This window comes from Vidua chalybeata, chromosome 8, assembly GCF_026979565.1.
Source record: "Vidua chalybeata isolate OUT-0048 chromosome 8, bVidCha1 merged haplotype, whole genome shotgun sequence".
NCBI lineage: Eukaryota > Metazoa > Chordata > Aves > Passeriformes > Viduidae > Vidua > Vidua chalybeata.
Window position 1 is genome coordinate 28,432,493 of NC_071537.1, and position 23,723 is coordinate 28,456,215.

Below are 23,723 nucleotides of genomic sequence, written 5' to 3' on the forward strand. Positions count from 1 at the left end.
AAACACAAGGCAAGGCTGTCAGAAGAAAAGAGGGAAACTTCCAGGGTCTTTTTCAATGCTATTTTCAGCATTTGACAACATCAGAGATAGAGATAAATAAAGAAAAAGGAAGTCTCCAAAATGGCAACGTTATATAGGAACTGAACAGAACTCCTAAGTGAAGGCAGAAAACACAGACAGATGAAAAGCACTGTACTATAGGGCTAAAGAGAAAAACCCACTGTAAATGAAGTCCTTAAAACAGAGAAAACCACCCAGGGAAGAGGTGGGATAGAACTCTACAGGTTACCAAAGACAGGATAGGAAAGAAGTACACACTGTACAAGTCACATTGAAGATAATTAGGCCAAACAGCCAAACAAGTATTCTGTAATTTTGCCCATGCTCTGTAACTGAAGGTTGCTGTAGCAACATACGTAACAACTCGGTTTAGAAAATCCAAAACATTTTTGGCTTAACTGTTAAGTAGAACAGTCTTAAAGATTTACTGTTCTTGAAAACATTTTTACAGAGGCATTGTATGCTCTGCCTAGGTTTACTGAAGGTATAGAGGAATTCATTATTAACTTATTACATGCTGTATCTAAAGCATCTATACTTGCTGGGTTTTGTATTTTTTTTAATATAAAATCAGATGTCAGACTGTGTAAAAAATCTGAAATTCAATGACACAATGAAAAAAGAGAAAGATGAAAACCAGAAATATTAGCCATTCTGTTGTGACTTCACCAATTCATAAGCAAAAGCACTTTGGAACACATGGCCCAAGCTACACCCACTGCCACATGCAGCATTCCTTGACTGCCATCTAGCCTGCAGCAGTGAAGAAAGCTGAAAGGGGGAAGCACTGTAACCACCTTTCTATAGAATTCCAGCAAAATTTAAGAAGATTTTCTGGTTTTCAGTTTTTTTAATAGGCTGGTGCTTTTAAATAGAGAGGTTCCTGTTTACTTTTTACAGAAAGCAGTCAGCAGTGAGCATAAACAGTGACAGAGGAAGAGCAGGGGAGGAGGAAAAGCAGTTCTTCCTACTCACTGCTTCCAGTCTGTTTGCACAAAAAGGCTACCAACACCAGAGGTTCAGCATTGCTTTTACAGTTTATCCAACCAACAATGGAGCAATTTACCCTATTAAGCAATGGGCAATTTCTACAGCTGCACTTAACTGGCAGAAATGATTGTCAATGAGTCTCACTCCTCTGACTTGCACTTGTATTAAATGTACAATGTTTGCTTTAAGGAAAATATAGATGCTTCATACAATTCCCAGCTGTGAAAGGAACCAAACAATAACCTCAGAAGAACAGCTTGGGCACAGCTGAACCAGGAGCTCAGTTGTTTCCTCTGTGCAAGAGTTTTAATTCTACCCTAGCGAGACTTTTGGAGTAACTTGACTATGACATGTTACACAGCACTAATGTGTTCTATTCTTACACAGTCAGCTTAATATACTTGTTTCTAATTAAAACCAAAACAATCCTCAAATACCTCCAAGCTACTTAGGGGTGATTCTCTTTTGACCAATCTCTCCATGAGCCGTTACCAACATGGGAAGTGTTCCCTCACTTACTGCACTACTGCAGAAGTGTGTTCATGCCACATCATCCTGACACATTTCCACAGCGTCAGCCAAGAGCACAAGAGCTCAGAACCAGCTCACACGTGGATATGCAGTTACCAGCTCATACAGAAAATGTCCCTTACAAGCCTAGGAAATGAACCAAGTGCTAACTTCTACCAGTGTTTGCTCTCATATTTCACACACCATCACAGCAGCTGCCACGCTCTCTCCACAGCACAGACCCAAAGGTGTAATTAATGGATGCCAGGAACAGAACACAAGTCCAAGTGAATTGCCTTCCTTGGTTTTTCCAGTCAAAACAGCCCGAGAAGATTTACTGTGTCAGTTGTGAAGGAAGCAACTCTCAAAGGCATATAAGCTTTCCCATCCCAAAGGAAAAAAGGTAATTTGCCATAAAAGGTTCTTCACAAAATGTCACGTCTCTCAGACCAGTATCACAAGAGGTTTGTGCACTGTAATAGTCATATTGCCTCCTAATAATGTTTGACAGCAGGGACAGGTACATAACACAGGAGAGACAGAAGTGTCATCTCATTAAGCAATTCAGTTTCTCACCACCTCCCCTTGCTGCTATAGTTCAACTCAGAAGTTGAAGACTGGAGCAGAGGTAGGACAGTAGATGGTGGATATTTTCACTCTAAAACCAATCTCTAATCTAATGACATTTCCTTTCTCTGCCATGAGCAGAAAACTGCCTGCCAGCAAACTCCACCAAAGGAATGGCTGAGGAGCTGACAGAACACACTGAAATGAGTTTGTGCTCTTAGTTCTATACTGACAAGCGACAACACAGACTGTATTTTTCATAGCAGTTGCAGCTTTCTACTAAAAACAATGGTGGGAGTATTACTCAAGGACGTTCTCCCATTAGTCAGTATGTTCACAAATATTATCTGTTCATAATGAAGATTACAGGCAAAAAGATGACACTGACTTTTGAGGCTTTGAAATCAGGACCAAGTAATCTAGTGGTTTTCCAAACATACATTTTTAGGCATAGGCTTCTTAGAAATCAAGAAGATGAAAAAAAAAATGCAACCGATTTCTGTACTTGCATTATTGGAAAAATGAAAACTATCAAGTTAGAACAATACAATTTAAGTAAATCAGAATAATTTTTATCAGATTCTGGAACATGACATGAAGATAATGGGACAAAAGAACCTGGAATTCAGACATGAATTTAGAAGTTTAAATGGAGGCTACCAACTACAGCAACTTACAATAAGCAGCTTCCAATGAAAAACAGCTTTCAAGGCTGACATGTGTATTAGATTCCAATCCCAGAATCACTATATAGATATAGATATATATACACACCTACGCAGGAAGTTTGACCACAAAAATGGCAGCTTCCCAGACAATGTATTTCCAAGAAATATTTCTATATCCCAAGTAAAAATTCACATACTGTTTGCCATTTTCTAGAATGCATCAATAAAAGCTAAAACCTCACAGAAGACCTCATGTGCTACTGTGGTATCTCTTTCCAAGAGATATACTGACCTAACCCAAAAGTCAGGCTTTCAGGTAAAGGAGTGTGAAGGATCAATGAGTTATTCAATTTGTCCTATAGGACTGAATTTCTTTGGTGAGGAATGTAAATAATGAAAATTCTCTGAGCAGAACCAGAAAACAGAACTCCATGCTACCATTCCACATTAGTGATGCTATGTGTTCTCCATCCATAAAAGGTGCTCTCTACTATGTTGGGCATGGAGGGAAATGTTGAAGGAGGGACAACACAAAATGCAGAACTGCAGAGTATCTGACTCTCTCTGGGTTTGCTCTCAGTCAGGAGGTTCACAGACACTTTGTACACTGCAGTGTACCCACACCCAGTGAGGAGTATCTGCCACTGAGGATTTCTATCCCTGCCCATACACACCCCCACACCTGCATGACGTGACTTTTCAAGTGCATTTACCTTGGTTTGTTTGAATACCTCCTGGGCAGACAAAATCACCTCCCTCCCTTCACTGGCACTACAGTCACATGTACATTCTCACAGTCTCATTCCTCTGACACACTGATGAATCCTGGTATCCCCTCACACACCTGAAGGGAGAGGTTGCCCAGTTTCCTCCTCCATGGTTCTGTTCTGTCACAACAGTGGCCAAATAAAACCTGACAGCTGCAAGAAAACTAAAATCTGAGGTTTTACAGGCTTGGTAGGCAGCAAAAAGGCAACAGCTACTTCAAAATCCAAATCACCCCAACACAGGCATATAACAAGATTCCCTAAGACTAGAACAATTACACTTCATTAAATAACTATACCACAAAAATAATGTCTTCCCTCTCTTTCCAACCTCACTAGAGTATTGGGCATCTAATAGTGCCATCAGTTCTCACTGCATCACATCACTAGCAAAAAAAAAAATTAAAACATCTCTAATGACATTCAAAATTGGAAGTGTGTATTTATTAATGCCAGAATGAATTTTAGTCAAAAAGGCACTGACTGAGGTTCTGCTTTTAGGCACAGAACAAACTCAGACACTTCTTTAAGAAGCACTCAACTGAAGTACACAAATTACTTTTAGGAAGCATCATGGGAGCACAAAATGCAATTAATTCTCTTTATTAACCTCACCTTTTGTATTCTAAGAAAGGAGGAAATGCAGTAAATCAACACTGATCATTTGAGTACAGCTTGTCAAGAAATATGTGTCTTTTTAATGCTGTCCTCTGCTTTGAGTAGGATCTTCATTGTTCTTTGAAAGATGCAAAGAGAAAAAAGAACTGAATTTCAACTGGCTCATTAGATGATAGGCTTTTAATGTGTGCTTCTTGTAACAAGCTTGCACCTGAAGGACTCATTTCATTACTATTCTTTTAGAAAGTTAAAACAAAAAAAGAGAAGTTTGGGTTGAGAAAAGATGATATACTTTTTACATTGTCTTAAGCTTACTTGCACCTTTATTTTCATTACAGCTGTAACCAAACATCACAAAGTCTAAAAAGCCCAGCTTCTCATGGAACAAGAATTAAGTGTTTTGGCATTAACCTCCTTAAAAGAAAGCTCAATTAAATAAAGGAAGATGTGTAGAAGGCAGTATCAAGAAAGTATAATAAATGGAAATAAAAGAATAAAGGAAATAAATGTATTGGAACGACACACATAACAAGTCTGAATTCACATTAATAAATTACTCATTTGAGAAATCAGATTAGCATTTTAAACCTTACTATAGAATCATTTTGAGAAGTGAATTATTTAAAAAATTAAGGTAATTAACACTAAATTACTTGTAAATAACTACTGAAAGAAATTAATAACTGAACTAAACAATTCTATTTTATCAAGTTCATTTTCTCTAAGAAGTAGAGCATATTTCACTGAGTACCAGTGTTTCAGGAGCCAGAAAGCATTCTGCCCAGTCTCATAAACTAATTCAGAACTGCCCTTGCCCAAGTTACAGTCACAAAAGGGAAAAAATATAACAAAGAACAACAACAAAAATCTTACAAGATTTCAAAAATTGCCTGGAAGAAGAGAAAAATGTAAAGTACGTTATACTTTGACTAAAATTCTGGCCATGTGTCAAACTGATTCATTCCAGTGAGATCCAGATTTCATCCCAAGAGCAATTAAATTCTCAGCAAAGCAGTTAAAACCCATCTGTCTCCTCAAGCCAGATTTCAATTATTATTCCATAATCCTAAGCCCTTATAATTACATTGATGTTCACTCTGCACATACCCAAAAATACTGGCTTTATTTACTTCAGGAAAAATGAACACAGTGCAAAGATTCACATTGCTACTGGAGCCTACAAGAGAAAGAGTCAATCTGACAGAAAAGGGAACACTCTGAAAGCTTCCTGTCCAAACCTATTGGCCCAAATAAAATTGTTTGAAAAGAAATGAAAAAAAAAAAAAAAAAACAAATTACATCATTACATCGCAAAAATGTCTTCTCTCGAGAATATTACAGAAAGAAGCCAAAACTATTGGAATGTTTTCAGTTAAAGTTTTACTTCTTGCAGACTTTGAGCACTAGAATATTGTAGCATCTTTAAAACAAGCAGATACTTCAGAACAAGAAAGCTGTACTACCTATCCTTCCCAATGTAAATAAGGACTTGCACTTGCCAAAAACATTCAAAGCTTCACTCTGAACAAACACGTATTAAAGCCTCTGTTTCTCATGTGTCTACTTAATGTGGAGATGAGAAAACACCTCAAACCCTGCTACAAGAGAGGGCAAGCAAAGGAGCTGTGAGACTCCAGTCAGGATGCCTGTTTGAGGCTACGCTGCTTACATGTATGGCAAACAGTATTTTCAGACAAAAATTACTGAAAACAAAAATCTAGCAAGACTCAACTACAACCAGGAGTTGTACCTTGCACTGCTGAGCAGCTTTCTGCCATGAAGCAGTAAAGGAACTGGGCATTGCAGTCACTGACTAAAACCCAGGACAGGAACAAACAGCACAGATAAAATCAAGTGAGAGCACCTATAGATAAATACTGCCCTTCCTGCTAAATTACAGAGCCATCAACTGCTCTGCTAAGCATCAGTCTGCTCACACAGAACTGAACTTGGTGCTCAGCAGCAAAGATAGCTGTTGGAAAGACTATAAAGGGCACCCACAAAATCAGTGCTTAGAAATTTGAAAGCAGCTCAGCACTAAGTTATCCAAGTGATTTGCTGACTTCGAAAGTGGAAATTGAACAACAACAAGGATATTGGAATTAGTTATTTTCTGTTATGCAATTAGACAATAAAAATATTTTCATCCTTACACAAACCCCACACATTCCTACCAAGCTCTAAGTCCTCCCTGTGATATTATTTAGATCTGTATGACTCTTAAACTTTCAACACTGGATTACACATTTTCTCCACAGCTGCTCACTCAGTTAGTAAAGAACAGAAGGACTGTACTAGAAGAAGCCAAATTTTCTTTTATTATTCTCATGTCATTCTTTCATTCCTCATGTCTTTAAAAGCAAGATATACTGAGAATAGCAAAGAGATTGGCTTTTCTGCTCCCCACAAAGGAACTATGAGCAGAGGCCAGCAAGTTCCTGCTGTTACCTTCCTATGCTGGTTCTCATTTCAGAAGCCCAGTTAAAATTCCCTTTGCAAAAGCTGCCCTTCCAAAGATGATCCAAACACTCCTAAACTAAGATCACCCAATGGCAGCTGCACTGCCATCTACGGAAAAGCTTAGGAAAAGCATTTACCATTTAGTATTTGTTGATACTAAGAAGGATACAGCTTAAAAGACTACCAAAACAACAGCAGGATGGAAGTGAAGAAGAAAAAGGCCAACTGTGCAGTAAACACGACCGATTACTCAGCACATAGCTCCCTGAATTGTCACTCAGCCACATTGCTTCTACTCACCCCAGCCTGGTGCCACAGGAACTCCAGAACTACTGCTTTGGTGACTGCCCTGGAAATACTAAATCCAAGGGGTTTGGCATTGGCCCAAGCACTCCAAATTCTTAAATCTGACTCTCATCAATTGGATTTTGACACACAGATATGAACTGCTTTTAACTCACCACACTAGAGGATAGAAACTGCATAATTTGATCACGTATCTCCCAGCAATCAAAACATCTGACATGTTGACTAATCACAATACTTATTCTCAATGCCTTCACTTTTTTGTCTTTATACTCCCTGCTTGCAGAGAAAAGGAAAAACATGGAACAAAACTTATAGTAACCTACTCAAAAGCAGTTTTTCAGAAAGAATGAAAAACTGAGTCAGAAATTCTTCTGCATCTTCAGATTAGAAAAGATCACTGTTTAATCTTTAGGCTAAAGAAATCAAATATATCATAATTTCTACCAAAATCAACAAGTACAGGGGGGGAAAAAAACCCACCCACTACTAAGAGTCAATTCAACAATTCAGAGCTACATTTTTCTCCCCCAAAACCCAAGCTACTGAAAATACATTTCTGCCTTGCAAAAATAAAACATGCTATTGATGCTTTTCTCATTCAGATACATGTCACAGTACAGTAAGCACTGAAATTCAGGAAAAGTAGTAACAGGATAAAAAAATCAGAATGGGTAGAAACAACACATGATCTTCTAGATTCAATATCAAGTCTTAAAATCTCCTTTCTCCACTTCCTCAAAAACTAGTAAATACCTTCTTCCATTCTTAAGTCCTCTCTAAAAACTCTTTACTTTCAATAAACAAATAAATAATCCAAAATAGTGAACAAGAATATCAAAGGCTTCTAATGTACCTCTGCTCCACATCTGCTTACAACAGCTTCTGTCAATCAGCACGTTGATTCAATAGGAACTCATACCCACGCACAAATTAATTCACAGGGGCTACATGTACCAAAACCTAGATATATGCTCCAAAAGCACAGTAAAAGAAGTGTCTTCCATTTGTTTGTTACTTTTCAGAGTATGCATCAAAATACCTATATTTAAAACTTACCAAGGACAAAGTTTAAAAACTTCCCTCTTTTCTTGTCATGTGCACATCTGTGTCTGGAGCAAGGGTGTTTGTTTTTGCAGTGGCCTCCATGAAACTTGGGTTTTCCCTATAAACACCAATAAAGCTACAAAACTCATACTACAAAAAAATGTCTAACAGCTTTTTCAAGCTGGTCATAATTGCCACAAAAAGTTAATAATCACTGTTAAACTCTTTCAAGCACTAGATCCCAACATCATACTTTAGGATGGAGAGCAAACAATACCACAAGCAGCTGAAAATATATCAGGAATTCATATTTAGTTACACATAAAAAATATAATTACCTAGCTGTGCCCAAGTCTGAAAGTGGTATCTACATTACTAAATTGGCAGTGGTGACACAGTACCTAACACACCTGAAACACACGAAGCACGGCACATTGATTAAACCAAATTGGTTTTGTCAAACGTTCTGATTGTTAGCATCATGTTAATAAAATCCAAGTTCCTTGATTCAGAAGTCTTTGCAGATAAAGGAGCACAAACAGGACAGACAGAATTTCCTTCAGACCCACTAAAATTCCAAGGTTGGCTCCCTGATTTCAGATGGAGGATCACAGCACAGCAACAACTCTCCATCCACTCTCCTCATATTTAATGATGCACATCAGTTTGAGTTTAGCAGCAAGAAAAAGGTTGTGCTGCATTTGTGTATCCCACTGGAGATGCACAAAGAGCCCTGCTGCAGTGAGCTACAGCCAGGTCTCTACCTAAAAGATGCTATGATTGAATGAAGAGAGAACTCAAATATCTGCTTCAGCTCACCAGAGCCCTCTGAGCACACAGTACAGAACAACAAATGCAAGAAGCCACATAGGCAAGAGCTCTTTTCTGGCTTTTTCACTCCTATGTTTAGAGATTAGTGGGAGGTATTGAACCTATCCTTTGCAAAAATCAGATTTCTTTATTCCTTGTGAGAACTGCTATGAGATTGCATAAGGAGGACCTGTTTTGTCCTGACTTGAGAATGAGGAAAGAAAAAAATGTGTGCAAACAGCCTGATCAAGGTCACATGTCCAGAAACAGGAGCTCCTAAAAAAGAAGTTTCACAAAGCAATCAACTACAGAGGAAAGAGGAAACAATTACAGATTTTTTTTTAAAAGCACTAATATTAAAAAATATACGTACTAAGCAGTAAACTCAACACATTACAAAAATGCAAGTTATGAATGCAGATACATACTATGCTGTTCATTTCTGAAGAGTCGTAACTTCCACACGGATGGACGCTTCCTATAGGTTCCAGCCCTTCTTCATCCCACATATATGTGCCATCAGAGCTGTCAGATGGAGAAAGCTCAAAGGAGGAGCCAGCTCTGTAGTTCATCTCTGAAGAGATGACATTCTCAGTAGTGTGTTTTGTGCTTTCACTGTTGTCATCCACTGCTTAAAGAGAAAAGCATCAGTTAAGATTAGAAAAACCATCCAATATTCAAAAAAATAAACACTAAAATGCCTGTCACTGGGTGCTACAGTGCTGGAACTGTACTGTAACAGAAACACCTGAAAGGCTTTCTACAGTATTGTCCCCTCATCCCAGAAGGGGGAAAAGCTCAAGCTGGTTTGGCAGCTACAACCAAGTAATCTTCCAACCTACATCTCTGCTAACCTTTTACACTGCCCTAATTCACCCACCATGGAAGCTACTTTCTAGAAATCTGCATCTCTTTAGCATATTAGAAGGTGGGTCCAAAAATGTATCCTTTGGATCTAGTCTTTCAATTGCAACATCTCTCAAACAAGCTTTTATCATGAAAAGCCCAATGATTCGAAAATGTGGCTTTCAAAAGCATCTTCTTGTGTCTTCAAATGATTTTTAACTAATTCATATGCATCAGAAAAAAAAAGACCCAGTAAAAATCCTGTTTATAACTGAACTAATTCAATTCCACATCCTACACTTATTTCCACTACTTAGAAGCAGTTACAGCTGTTCTCTGCCTACAGAGGTGGAGGGAGCACAAGGTGAAATTTTCTTAAAATATCATCAACACAGAAAATGAATGGCAAAGCAAGGATATGAGGAATCCCACAACCACAACACAAATATGTTTAAAGGAGGTCACCTTAATTTTTATCACAAAGAGCTCTTCAAAGTAATGCTTGGGGAAAAAACTATAATGCAGAAAAGGCACAAGCAAACAAATATGCCAGCACAGAACAGTTCCATTCTGAAACAAATCATAAGCAATGGGCAATTACATTAAATAACTTAATTACCATTACAGAATTTTGATTTAGCACCTAAAATTTCAAACAGAACATAAAAAAGGTATTTACCAGACACATTTATATCAAGCCAGTCATCAGCATTACAGCAAGATCCTCCACCTTCCTTGAGAGAAGTGAACGGCTCGATGGATGTTCTGCTCCCATGCTCTAATTCCTGAAGGCAGCTCTCCTTCTGCTGGATTTGTACAGTTCTGTTTGCCTCTTCTATATCTATGAAATCGTCACTGAAGTCTTCACTCAAATCGTTTTTCTCAGAGGATGACAAAGAAGATATAGATATTTCATCTCCATCATCGCTCATACACATCACTTTTGACCCATGTTTTCCCAGACTTTCATGCAAGGCCTCACCAGGTTCTGTTCTTTGAGCCCTGCTCTCTAGAATACTGTTTTTATCAACGGCTCTGTTGATGTTTGCTGAAATCTCTGCGCTCTCCACCATGCGCGTGTCCGGAGCCACACTTTTGCTGCCATCCACAACAGTATTCCCAGCAAACCTCTGCCTGGTAGGCTTCAGCAGAGAAGGCCGACTTAATCTGTATCCATAGGAAGGTGCTGACCCAGATCCATTTGACAGTGGGGGTTTCTTGGAACAAGGAGCTGACATAGCCGAGTACGGTCTGGTAAACCCATACTTCATCGGCTCATTTCCATTGGGTACATCCAACTGACACGCGTTTCTTGACAGCAGAGTAGACCTCTGAGATGTCCTGGCAGCGAGATTTTGACTATGATAAGGCCTTGTAAGATCCACAGCTTTATTAAAGGAATGTGACCTGGTTAGAGATGCAGTGGGAAGGAAAGAATTCTGAATGGAATGTGAAAAACTTTGTGATCTTACCATTTTGTCACAGGAAAAAGCCTTGCTAGCATTGTCTGTAGAATGTGCCAGGGTTTCTCCCAAACTTGTCCTAGTGGCACTAGAATTAGCTCTAGGTCTCTGCAAACCTACCACCGGCCGATTTCCATAAAATCCATTTAAATTTGATCTTGGAGCATTAAGTCCAGAGTATGTCCTTCCTGACAGGGTACCTTTGGTGAATTTAGCTGAACTAGACAGTCCAGGTATAGACTTTGGATTTAATTCCTCAGTAGAAGATACAAACATATTGGTTTGCTTTGCTGCTTTTGACGCAACTGAAGCAGTACTGTTCAAACCCACCCTGAGCTCATCATTGCCCAATGCTCCTTGAGATTGAGGGTACTTCTCAGGATCAATTAATTTTTCATTAGAGTTGCGTTTGGCGTTGGCCTCTCTCCCATTCTGATCGTTAAGCTGATATTTGTTTGATTTTTTCCAGTTGAAAGCAAAGGAAGACATTCCAACAGTGCCATTGTGCTTGCTGAAATTTTTGCCACCGTTACTCCCTGCTAAGTTCACAGCCGTCCCGTTTGGCATAGGTTGCAAAACAGTCCCTAAAGTTTTCGTTCCATATTTCGGTAGCCTGGAAACCAAGGATGTCCTGTTTTGATTTTTTTCTTCCATGAGCTATTGGGTACATTGGTCCTTAATGGGTGCTGAATCTAAGAATGAAAAATAAAATAACATTAAACCGTAATCAACCACACATTAAACACAGTTTTCTATATATTTGTAGCTATATGCTTCCTAGATTTCTGTGCCTAACTCCACCATGCTGATAAAAAGTAACCCAGACACCTTTTGTGAACTCCAGAGTTCCAGCAGTTATCTGGCAGTAATATGCTCTTCAGGTGACAGCTCCCTCTCCCAACTTTCATTCTCTACATAAACCATCTCTTTTTTGTTTTCCTTTTGTAATCTATAAAATAAACTTGAGAAGAGGTTGGATGATTTTTTTTGTCCTTTTTTTTTTCATTTACCCCTTTTCAGCAACAAACCAAACTTTTCAACTGTTACAATTATTAAGTTATAAACTTAAGATTTAGTATTTTTTAAAAAAGCCACAAATATGACATTGCAAAAACAGCAACATAAACCTGCAAAAAACAATTATGTAAAATCTGACTAAAAGCTAATTCTTGCGATTGTTTTCCATTTCCCAATGCCTAAAATATAGGAAATAAGCAGTCATCATACATCTCGCCACAGTATTTTTTCTTCCCAGACATTATGGATCTCCCCAAATTAAGATTCACATTCCTAGTCATTGTTTTCTCTTTGTATGGAGACTGTAGTCTATTCTGGAAATCATTTTATTCACACATAAAACCTGAAGTACAGTGCAACAGTTGCATAAGGTCAGTGTTAGTAAGCGAATTCAGAAGTTCTACTTATTCAAAGTACACAGAATATCTTGTGTAACCACAGCATGCATTACCCTAAAGTGAATCACTCCCCAAGATGCAAGAGGTCACTAAGTAACATTTAAATTCTTAGTGATATAACTGAAGATAAAATCAAAGATAAGATCGAAGTGGCATTAAATTCATGCAAAATGAAATACCCTTAGGATTTGTCAGTGAATAGGATGCCCCGGAGCCAGTACTTCTGGAAGCAGATCTACATTACAAAAATAGAAAGAGAAAGGTACTGCAGACAGGGCATTTAGGGGCTCCTAACTTGTGAAAACATCAGAATCCACATTCTGCAATTCTGGTGTGCGCATTTCCATTTTGAAAGACACAAATCGTGACTTTTCAAAGACTCAGTGAATTCTTGCACACCAGAGACACTGCCCTCACCCACGTGTGCAAAGAAGGACACAAGTATGTCCCCCTGGGACCACAGAACATTTCTTTCACCATGTATGACACCTGTCTGCACGTGGATGGAAGTGTCTAATGTCAGACTTCTTGCCTACAGTGGACCTGCATACCTTGCACAGGAAAATAATATCATCAGGCAACAGCAAAGATCTTTATTTCATGTCAACTACATACAATAAAGTACAGCTTTTCTTTAACAACTCCATTAATAAAAAATGGCCTTTAATATGCTGATGAATTCATTCCCAGCAAGCATCATAGTGCAGATCCCTCAGAAGATAACCTAACTCTAAAGAAAAGGCAAGCCTTGTGAAGAAATCTTCCAAATTGAAAAAGTTAAATTAGAAAGCTGCTAATTTAACTTGCATGCTTTATGGATAATTCCCTTTTCACATCTGTCTACCATCTCTTAGGTGAGTGCAAAATTTAAATGAGGCCATTTAATTAGATTACTTTAATCCTCCACCAAGTGCTGCAAATTAAACTTGAAAAGGAGACCTTTCCAGATCTCTAGGAAGGGCTCTTGCTCATTTATCCTTGATTAGGTAAAGACAACACATTATCTTCAACAAAACCATACTGATAGCCCAGAACACTTCAGATAATTAAATTAAAAAACAAACAATAGTTCTTTGTATTTTCTTTGCTATGTAACTGTAGCTACTGTACCACTTCCTCAAGCCCATGTTTCAATTGTTTCATTGAAACACAATGTCATCAAAAAACCCACTAAAACTTAACAGCATCATGTCTGGTAGACATTTGCCAGAAAATGGGGAATTTTCTTATTAAGTTCTCTAAAACTTCCATAATCTTTAGCTATGCTTACTAGGAAAGACTACACCAGCCTAACAATTAAACTCCCTTATCAAGCAGCACTGTTAGCACTTAAGAGTATGATTTCTGCATCCCAGAAGATTCAAGTTCAATACAATTTAAATTGCAGCCTACTATACTATAAAGAAATTCAAAGTATTTTTAGACTTAAGCAATCTATGGATTTTTTAAAAACTGACATTTGGGCAAACAAGTTTTATATTCTTTGCCTTGGGAAATACATTATCTAGTGCACACAAGCCTAATCGGAATTAAGCTAATTATAAAGAGCCTAGCCTTACATAATGATCCAGGGAAAAGGAGTTAAAATCCACAGACCCCCTCTGAAGTATAATCTGAACTAACTGAAAAGCTGCTACATCCTTACCTTCAAGGATATTCAAGATCCTGGTGATAAGGAAAAGGATATTCATTCTCACCCTCCTTGGTACTTCCTCTGCAGGATTATTTACACCTCAGTAAAATCCTGCACTGTTAGTTTCAACTGGCAAGCACAACATTCACTCTGATTTCATTCAGTTTGTTTCAGCACCACCAGGAAGGCAGTTTCCTATACATTAGCTTCTCAGCAAAGTCCAGCTTTGCATCTGAGACTCTGCCTTACAGAAGAAGACAGCTTAAAGATTCCCACATTTGAAAGCTTAAGCACCTTACAATACTGCAATCCCTACGATCCCTGCCACCAGGAAGATAACAGCGTTTTCCAGTTCCAGATTCCTCAATGGCACTGAATTCCCCTCCTATTGTCACAGCAGTGTGGAATAGCCAGCTGAGGGATGGAACATATCTGACAGACTGGTGACAGGCCAGAGCAATTCCCCTCTGCAGACCTACTGCCATGGCAGCAGTTTCAGATCTGTGTTTCATTCACAGAAATTTAAGTGCATGTGTATTTCCATTGTGTCCTGTGCACAGCCTATAAAGCCACCTCTTACACCTCTGGGTTATTAAAAACACACTAGATCAGTTATGTGAAAATATCTTATTTCCACCAGCGTAGGGAGGTATTGAATGTCAACAGGGAAAAATCCGGGAGGTCCCTGCAACAAAAACAGCAAAAGGCTTCCTTAGCACTCACTTAGGAACATTGCAAGATGGGCAGCATGACTGCAAGTCAATTTTCAGCTTTAAGAGGACCATGGGAGCTTAATAGAATGGAAGCAACTGGCAAGAGATCCAGCTGGCAAACACCTGCTCTGAGCATGACAAGCCCTGGGGAATTCAAGATCATGAATCCTGAGGAAATCATGCACGCTGTATGAACTAAAATGAATCAGAATGCAACCAGAAATTCTGCTGGCTTCAAGATTGAACTTTGAGTATTTACAACTTTTTGTGTTGTTTACTCTACACAGTGTGGTTTCAGTTCAGTCAAAAGTGCCACCTTCACTCCAAGATCCAGTAAGATTTATCAGCTCTGCAGTAAAATCCTCCAAGCCTGCCTGCCTTCCTTCTCCTGTCTTCCATTTCTCCAAAACACCTGTTCTTGAATCAATCCCAATGCTTTACGAAGGCATCCCTGAATTTTAGCCACTCTTCCTTTCCTATGTCCAAAATGCAGTGATGAATACCAGCTTCCCTGACACAGCCTTCTGAAGGTACCACAGTCAGGAAGCATAGCAAGAAATTCCAAGACTGCAAGGACTTCTTGTTCTATTTCTCTGAAATTACCTTGCTTTTCTGTGTACCAAGTTGTGAGATTCTGTTTTCAGATCTCAAGACAGCTTAGAGATACACCCTTTTCTGTTTTTTCTCCCTCACACTAACGAGGTTCTACCCACTTTGAAGGGCTGATCTAGCAAACACCAAACAATCAGTTATCCAAGCTGCTCTTGTGCTCAATTTACTGTCAGAATACACTGGGTCAAAGAACAGGAGCAGAACATGATAATGAATAAAGGGAGAAGGAAGCAAGAAATACACCACAAAGAGTTTCAGTATTTCTAACATTAGCAGTATCTTTGGTCAATACAGCAGAAAATGTGACATCTTTACCTTGCCATCTTTAAAAAGCATTCTTGCTATTCATCAGAATTCTTCATGTTTGATAAGGCAAGAGTACATAAGCACTTACTGGAGAAAAAGAAATAGGGAAATGCAGCTCTATTTTGCAGAAGAAAACTACCACAATACTTCCAGAATCAAAAACTCCCTTTGCATCTCTCAGGGCCACACTGTCAGTTCACTCTGCCATTAAGGCTGTTTACACAGAGCATCAAGCGCCTCAAGGACGCAAAAAAAGGGCTCAGTCTTATCTGCCCAGACAAGGATATTTTGTAATTGTTGCCCACTTGTGCTTTTCATAGTAGTCAAACAGAAACTATGCCTTTTAAACTCCAAATTTTTACATCAAACCTAACCAAAACAGGGTATGAGTCATCATAAACCCCTTTAGATTGTATTGAAGAAAAGTCAAGCAAATTATAACTACAAGAAAAATCTTTGCTAAAAGCCTGTTTCTCAAACAAGTGAAGTTGCACTGATTTTTGGCATTCTTACACAACTAACAAGGTGGAAGGCAGTCAAGGTCCAGATGTTTAGCCAGCTGCAGCAAGGAGCAGCTTCACCACAAAGAAAAGAAGATGGAAGGTGATACCTGAGGGTACAGATAAATTACTCCCACTAAAAGAGAATATCAGGGTCTGTGAACAAGAAGAAAGCCTTGACAGTGCAATTTCCAGTTCCCTCTTAAGTGTTAATGCAGGTTATTATGGTTTGCTTATAAATGAGACGTGAAGTGCAATGACAGTTACTCTTTCCTGCCTTGTGCTGACAGCCTAACTGCTGTCAGGGACAGGTCAGCTAGAAATTGGAATAAAGCATTGGAGATGCACGACTCCTCTCTGAACATGCTCTTCATCGGATGTGTCCTCTTGGATGAAGTCATCAAATCCTTTCTTCAGCAGACCTTGTTAAACCTGGACGAGCAATGTCAAGCCTGTACCTGCAGATCTAAACACCAGGCAGCCCTTGCATAACCAGCTCCAAAACACACGACCCAGAGCACAGTGGCTTTCACTGGCATACAAGGAACACAAGGCCCAGATGAGAAGAGCACTACATTAGGTGTGCTGACCCCAAAAATGCTGCAAGAGGTGGGAGGGATATATTGCCATATATCAGAAACAATCATCATAATCATGACCAGTACATCTGGCTCCAGTGCAGAAACAGCCCTGCCAGAAGGAATTTAACTATGTGGATTACTTCACTCTTTATGTTATGCAAGGAACAGCCTCCTGTGGACTGAACCAATCCAGGAGATTCCACCCCAGTGAGCAAGTCAAGCCTCTTCACTAGGGTTGCTTAATAGCTCTTAAATAGCAACATTCTCCAACAAAGATGTTGGAGAAACAAAAAGCCTTTACTTGGTTCTCTCGATGATACTTTAAATTGTTACCAAATTTGCAGGGATAACAAAAAGAAAGGGGAAAAATTGAAGTAAGAGAAGATAGACACTGTCTGCCTGCCTTACAGATCCAATGCCCTGCAACCTGAAGACAAAGTCACATACCTACACAGAAGCCAAAACCTGTTAATCAGTCACCAGCACCACCTCCGAAGCCCTTCTAAAACAACCCCAAACATACTGTGACTACAAAGCACATTTATTTCTAGGTTCCTATGCTGTCTTGAAACTTCCCTGCATTTAGCAAGATTTCTGTCCTGGAAGATAAGCCATAATTGTGTATATGCTTGTGTGCAAGTACATAGATTTTGGAAAGACTCTCCTCTTTCTCATCTGAGTCTTTTTTCCAAGGTTTCTCAAACACTTTTGGCATTCTTACATGAAGAATAAGGCAGCAGGTAATCAGAAACCTGCCTTTCAGAAGAGTTTTAAATGTGGCATCACCATCATAAAGGCAATTTAAATTTTATGCTGTGGCTAAGATTGACTGAAAAACCCCAAACATCAATTGTAGTCTAGAATTAAAGCTTTCTACCAGTGAAATGTCAGATCTTGAACTCTCCTTAAAACATTTTGTGATTATGTCAGCATCAAAGCAACTGACAGCAGAAACAGGCCCTGCTTCTGCTGATGATATTAGTCCTTCAGCAACAGCATTTCACATGGGTAATTTAATCTGCCTTGTAAGAACAAATCCAGAAAGATTGCATCTGTCTCAAAAGCAATGTCCTATTGCAAACCAGTAGGAATTACCTGCTGTTCTCTAGCAAATATTTCACTTAAAAACAGAGGAATAACCTTTTTTTTTCCTCAACACTATTCACTTTTACCTAGTGATTCAAAGACACTATTCCCATCTCTAACTCTTCTAGGAAAGATTTACTTCACCACTGACTCAGTAACAAACTCAAAGAGCTGGTTACCAGTTACTGTTTTCTACTTCTTACATACAAACATGTAAGCTGGAGCAGGATTTTCTTGCTGATAAGAACAGGCAGGCTGAAAGCCAAGTGAAACTTGGTATACAGCTAATTATAACTGGAAATATCCCTTTTTAGACTGCCATGTTGTCCATCCTACTCCTCTGGTTTGTTTATTCAACTGATGCATGTTCTCCATGTAAAAACACTGAGCTGTCTTGAGCTAGAAGCCTCTCACACTGGTACTAACATATTTTTAAATATATATTTTGTAATGATTAAATAATGACTAATAACAGAAACAATACTTCCTGTCTGAGCTGCTGCTGAACATTTTTTCTATGTGAGTATCTTAAGATTAAGAGTTTCCATCTTCAATGAGGCTGTGCTTTCAACCAATATGTAAGTTGTTTTTTCCCCCCTCCAGCCACATACACTCATTCTTTCTTTCTTTCTTTCTCCTGCTGCCCAAGTAAGAATTCTAGTTACAGGTTAAGCTGAATGGCAAGCAGAGATAATTGGAAGAAACTGCATGTAACTCATAGACTCACTGGTACTGGGATATCTTCAATAAGCCTGAAGAGGTTCACATGTGATAACTGAGCACGATTAGACAAGATGAAGCAGAAACAAGATGGAAAAAAATAGTTTTGAGATTTTCTTTTCTACATATTGCCAATGCTATTCCAGCATAGTTCATTTTTTTACAGAAGATCGTGATCTTGAGACAAGAACATGTCAGCACATTGCTACATATCTAAAAAAATCATATTGTTAAATCAGCCACTGCTGGATTAAAAAAAACACTAGAAAAAGGACTGACAGGGAAAATCCTTAACACTGCTATCATGAAAGACAGACAGTGAATCCTGCATAAGCTGGAAATATTATATAAATCATGGTATTTCACTGATCATGGCACTTCAATGCCCAGTTCAATTCTCCATATAGTTCCTCCACTCAATTTTATTTTAGAGGTGAGGAATACAAAAATCCCATTAACTCCTGTGGTTTCCTCAAAATAAAAATGCACCAGGGAAGGGATGATTAGAGCAAAGACAGAATGGGGCTTCTTCAACCTTCAACTGTTCTCAATTAATAGAATTTCTTAAATTTGATGCAGTTTGTTCAGGAACCCTCCACAGATCTCTTGTCCACTATTTCGTGTAACCTGTCCTTGAGCCCCACATTTTTTGCATCGTTGACAGCCTTAAGCAAGGAGTTCCAGAGCTCCAATACCAATTCTTTCAAGGTTATTTCATTGTCTTGCACAGATTCCCAAGGAGGAGTGCTAAAACTACTTCTAAACCCCCTACATTGCCAGAAGAGGCTACTGATACCTACTCTCCTGGCTACCAAACACTCCAGTTTGTTTCACATTTATGTGTTTTCATGAAGATACTTTATTATTTGAAGTTTTACTTCTCCTTAACATCCACCCTTGATCAAAAATACTGCACTCACACACCTGTGTATTACAGCTTTCAGCTGAAACTTGCTTATTTGTAAAACACATCTTCAAAGTATCATTTTCTTGCTATTGAGTTCCATTTCATTAGTGCTGGATTCAATACAGCTTCTGTCTATAATTCCACTGATATAAATCAGTTTCCAGTCTCAAAACCAAACTCCCTGAAAATGTTTGAGTACCAAACAACTTTGCAAGTTTGCCATAGCATAACAAATACCAACATGTTTTTTACAACAGACTGGCAGCCTCCAGGATTTTAATGTGTGTTTTGTGTTTTCTTACCAGCTTTCTGATACACCAACAGCAATACAGGAATGTACTTCTCAAGGTCAGTTTCCTACAATGTGGAAGACACAGATATTTGTTATGTCCTCAGAGGTTTGAAACTGAAGGGGAAAAAATAGTGATTCTCTGAGAAACGAGATGTAACTTCAGTTACAAGTGACAGTTTGCCACAGGATGAATTTCATAGTCATCTATGTTGTATTTTACTCAAATTTACAGGGAGGCAATACATATTGCTTGTTTTGCTTAATCAGGATCTCAATGGAGTAATAGTAAAGCTAAATGTATCCAAATTACCATTTCAGAAAGCTTTCATGCTTAAAAGATTTACACAGAGAAGATTTTTTTTCTGTTTTTAACTCTGTTTACAGATGGACAAGGCTATGTAGGCTGACAGATTGTGCTCCTCCCCTCAAGTCTCCTGCTACCGACAGCAGCAGCCTGGGCCTTGCCAAGTTTCTACCTATGCAAGTTTGCCTTACTGAGATGAAGGTTACTCAAAAGCCACAGCAACCTTCAACTCATCAAACATATGTATCAACATGGCTATGGAATAATTTTAACATATAAGATCAGAAAAAAATAGCATTTAAGTTATGCCAATCTTTAAAACAACTTACAAAAAGAGTGTGAATCAAATTATCATCCAAATCCACATTGTAGTGATAAACTCTGCATCCATCTAGAAGAGATTTTTGAATCTCCAGCTTAAAGCAGGAATATTATTGAGTCAAGAGAAGCTGGGACATTCAGTTCTCCCTGGATGCTTCCCTTGTGCTGTGTGTGTCACAAGCCATCTGGACTGATTAGCCTAAAAGCACAGAATTTCTCAGGCTTCAGGGAATAATTGCAGATATTATTTACAATTTAAGGTTTATTCCTGAGCAGTAAGTTGTTCAGCCACCTCATCAAAGTAAATCCTTATCAGCCATTTCCTCTGGCTAAGAAGCCAAGCCTCCTTGCAGTGAGGACATTGCCAGCAGTGCCAGTACCTCTTCAATACAGGCCATTAAAATGCACTCTGCAGAGCAGGACCTCAGCTCAGCACAGACTAAGTGCTCATGAAAAACCCAACAATCCCAAAACCCAAGTGAAACAGGCATTTTAGCAAGAACTTGCGACACCAGTTCCCCATGTGACCAGGGATAAGCAAAACCCCCACCCTGAGGAGAGTTTCTTCAATTCCTATAGGATACTGTCAGCAGAACTGCTGCAGCTGAATCCTCCTTTTAGAACAGAGAATGACTACTGAGCAAAGTCCAGAACTCTGCAAATCCAGCTACTTTTGATTAAGGAGGAAACAACATTCTCAGAATATCTTCCAAAATGCACCTACTAGGTAGCAGTTTAAGAGTGAGCTGGGGTGTGTGTTCAAGAGCTGTGAAGAAATACAAAGACCTTTCCTGACTAGCCAAATTTCAAATTTGAGATAACTATTTAAAGCTCTTGGGATTTTACTCTAACATATATGTGTGCAGGTATCCAGAGATTTACATAATCTGTTTTTATTGCTCCAACTGAAACACAATACAGGATTTTCAACCTAATTACCAAAAGCACCATTAGTATTTTGATCTCCTTAGCATCCCTGTTGGCACGGGACTTAACCCTGCCTGAAAGCTTCTAATTAAGAAGATGGTGCTGCTGTTTACAGTGAATAGTGGCTGAAAGAGAACACCACAACCACTGTTGACATATTTTATCATATTACATTCTGTAATCTTATATTCCTTCATCTCCTCTCCATTTTGAGAGATCCACACTTTCTAAGGATTCCAGGCACGCAGTGTTCATGTCAAGACTGATGGCATGATGGCCTTTTATCTAAAGAGCCCGTATCCAACATTTCCTATTAACTGGTTTATTCCAAATAACCAATCCCTCTTAAAGGATGATCAGGTCCAAAAGTAATGGATTTTACTCCAATGAGCTTTTACACGAACAGTTCCATTAAACAGGATTACTCATTAGTGTAACAATACATTAAATGAGATCATTATGTTAACTGAGACTATTTCCACTCTTTTCAACAGCTCTACAGTTAAAAGACAATACTGGGCAGTTTTTGGAACCCAAACATTGATATTTTTATAATTAAAAATACTATATAGGAGCAGAAATTAAACTTCAACTTCAAAAATAACTTTTCGACTCTAAGTTGTATATTGACATAGATCCTCGGCTGACATTTAGGTTACTCATGTCCCATTTGTTAGGCCATCACATCTCTTCAGCTTGGAGGCATGTAGTTCAAAACGGGCCCATAGAATTTAGAGGCAGATGATCATTATAATGATCATTACAGGAGAAAAAAAATCTTGCCAATTTCATTCATTATCAGCAAACAATGTAAATGTTTACTGCCTCAGGCTAACCCAAGAAGAGAGAAATTTACTGAAGTAAATTTAGTACATTTCCAGAAGAGAGAAATTTACTAAAGCCTCGGTACACATGTGAAGTGGCTCTCGATTATGAAAATGTAACAAAATGAGAACTTAGATTCAACTTCATTTCACTTTTAACACCTTTGTAGCAAAACATTCTCTTCTGCACCAAATCAAGGCTCAGAGCCCACAGACACCAAGAACAAACCTGCTTTAAACATGAAGTTCTAACCCTGCATACACAGCATACCAGATGGAGTACCAGATCGACAAGCCTTACCTTAATTTGATGTCTGGCCTGGACACTAAGGCTCTGCTAGAGCATAAACTTCCCATGCAGTTTTGCTTTCTTAAACTGAAGATAAACAGCTCGACCTCCTCCAGCTCAAAGTTAAAGGCTGAGGTTGCCTACGTTTCATTGTGTGCCAAAGTACATTTGACAGAACACGAAGTGAACAGCAGGCTCTGGGTGACGAAAGCAAAGTCTCAGTATCATTAGAGTGAAATCACCACAACGTACAGAATAAATCTCTTGGCATAAATCTCAACAGATCACTGCTAAAGTAGAAATGCCACCATTATAATTCTTTTCCACCGTTACTGTTTTGTTTTTTTTTTTTTAAATTGTTCTCTATGAACACACACTGGGTGCTTTTGCATCTTCCCCTTTTCGGAGATCAAAACCCTCGGGATACGAAACCTCACGCTACGAGACCTCCGCGACCGGGGCTCGCAGCAGCTGCTCCCAAGGCACCTGCAGGTGCGTCTCCCCGAACACCGAATTACAGGACGCACAAGCCACCGCAGAGCCGGCACCGGGGCGCTCCCGGCGCCGGGCCCGCCGTGCCAGGCTGCCCCGAGCCCGCAGCACCGCGGGCGGCTCGCCCGTGACATGCAGCCGGCCCGGAGGTGAGCGCTGAGGCCGCCCCGCCCGCCCGGCCCCGGCCTCCCGCGGCCCCCGCTGCCGCAGCATCCCCGGCCGAGCCGCGACCCCCGCCCCGGCGCAGGGCGGCGGCGCTGGGAGGAGGACAGCGGCCGCTCCCCGCCGGCACAGAGCCCCCGATGAGGGGGCGGGGAGCGGCGCGGGGGTGGCGGCGCGGCCGCCCCGCACTCACCGCCGGACGGCGCGGGCCGCTGTCGCCTCCCGGGGCAGGGCCGCTCCGCGCCCTCGGGTCCCGCCGGCCGGCCCGGCCCGCGCAGGGAGGGGCGGAGGGCGGGAACACGCAGCCGCCCCGCGCCCCTCGGCCCGCCCTGACGTCAGCGCGGCCGCCGCGCCCTGCCCATGGCGGCGGCGCGGCCGGGGCACGGCGCCGCATCTCCCTCATCGCCCCCTCCGCCGTGCCCCGCACCGCCACACCTGGGCCGTGTGACGCTGCCACCGGGCGGGCGAGCCCCGCGGGCCGCCGCTGCCAGCCTGCCCCAGCAATCGCCGAGCTGGCTGGCAGAACC

The 23,723-nt window shown here is 40.1% G+C and overlaps 1 protein-coding gene across 5 annotated transcripts in view; it reads right to left on the minus strand.

The window, feature by feature from the left end:
* CCSER2 (coiled-coil serine rich protein 2) overlaps positions 1–23,447 on the minus strand; it is a 61,429-nt gene extending 37,982 nt beyond the window's left edge. For 2 of the 5 annotated variants that reach the window (XR_008432090.1, XM_053949406.1), the window contains exons 1-5: positions 23,390–23,447; positions 22,555–22,739; positions 19,888–19,942; positions 10,329–11,804; positions 9,232–9,434 (exon numbers count right to left, since the gene is read on the minus strand). Coding sequence is in view for 4 of the 5 variants with exons in the window: in XM_053949406.1 (XP_053805381.1) it covers positions 9,232–9,434; positions 10,329–11,766 (1,641 nt within the window). In the remaining variant the exon portion in view is untranslated. The remainder of the gene's footprint in view (positions 1–9,231; positions 9,435–10,328; positions 11,805–19,887; positions 19,943–22,554; positions 22,740–23,389) is intronic. The other 3 variants (XM_053949409.1, XM_053949407.1, XM_053949408.1) reach the window with 3 other exon arrangements.
* Between the last annotated feature and the right edge of the window lie 276 nt (positions 23,448–23,723).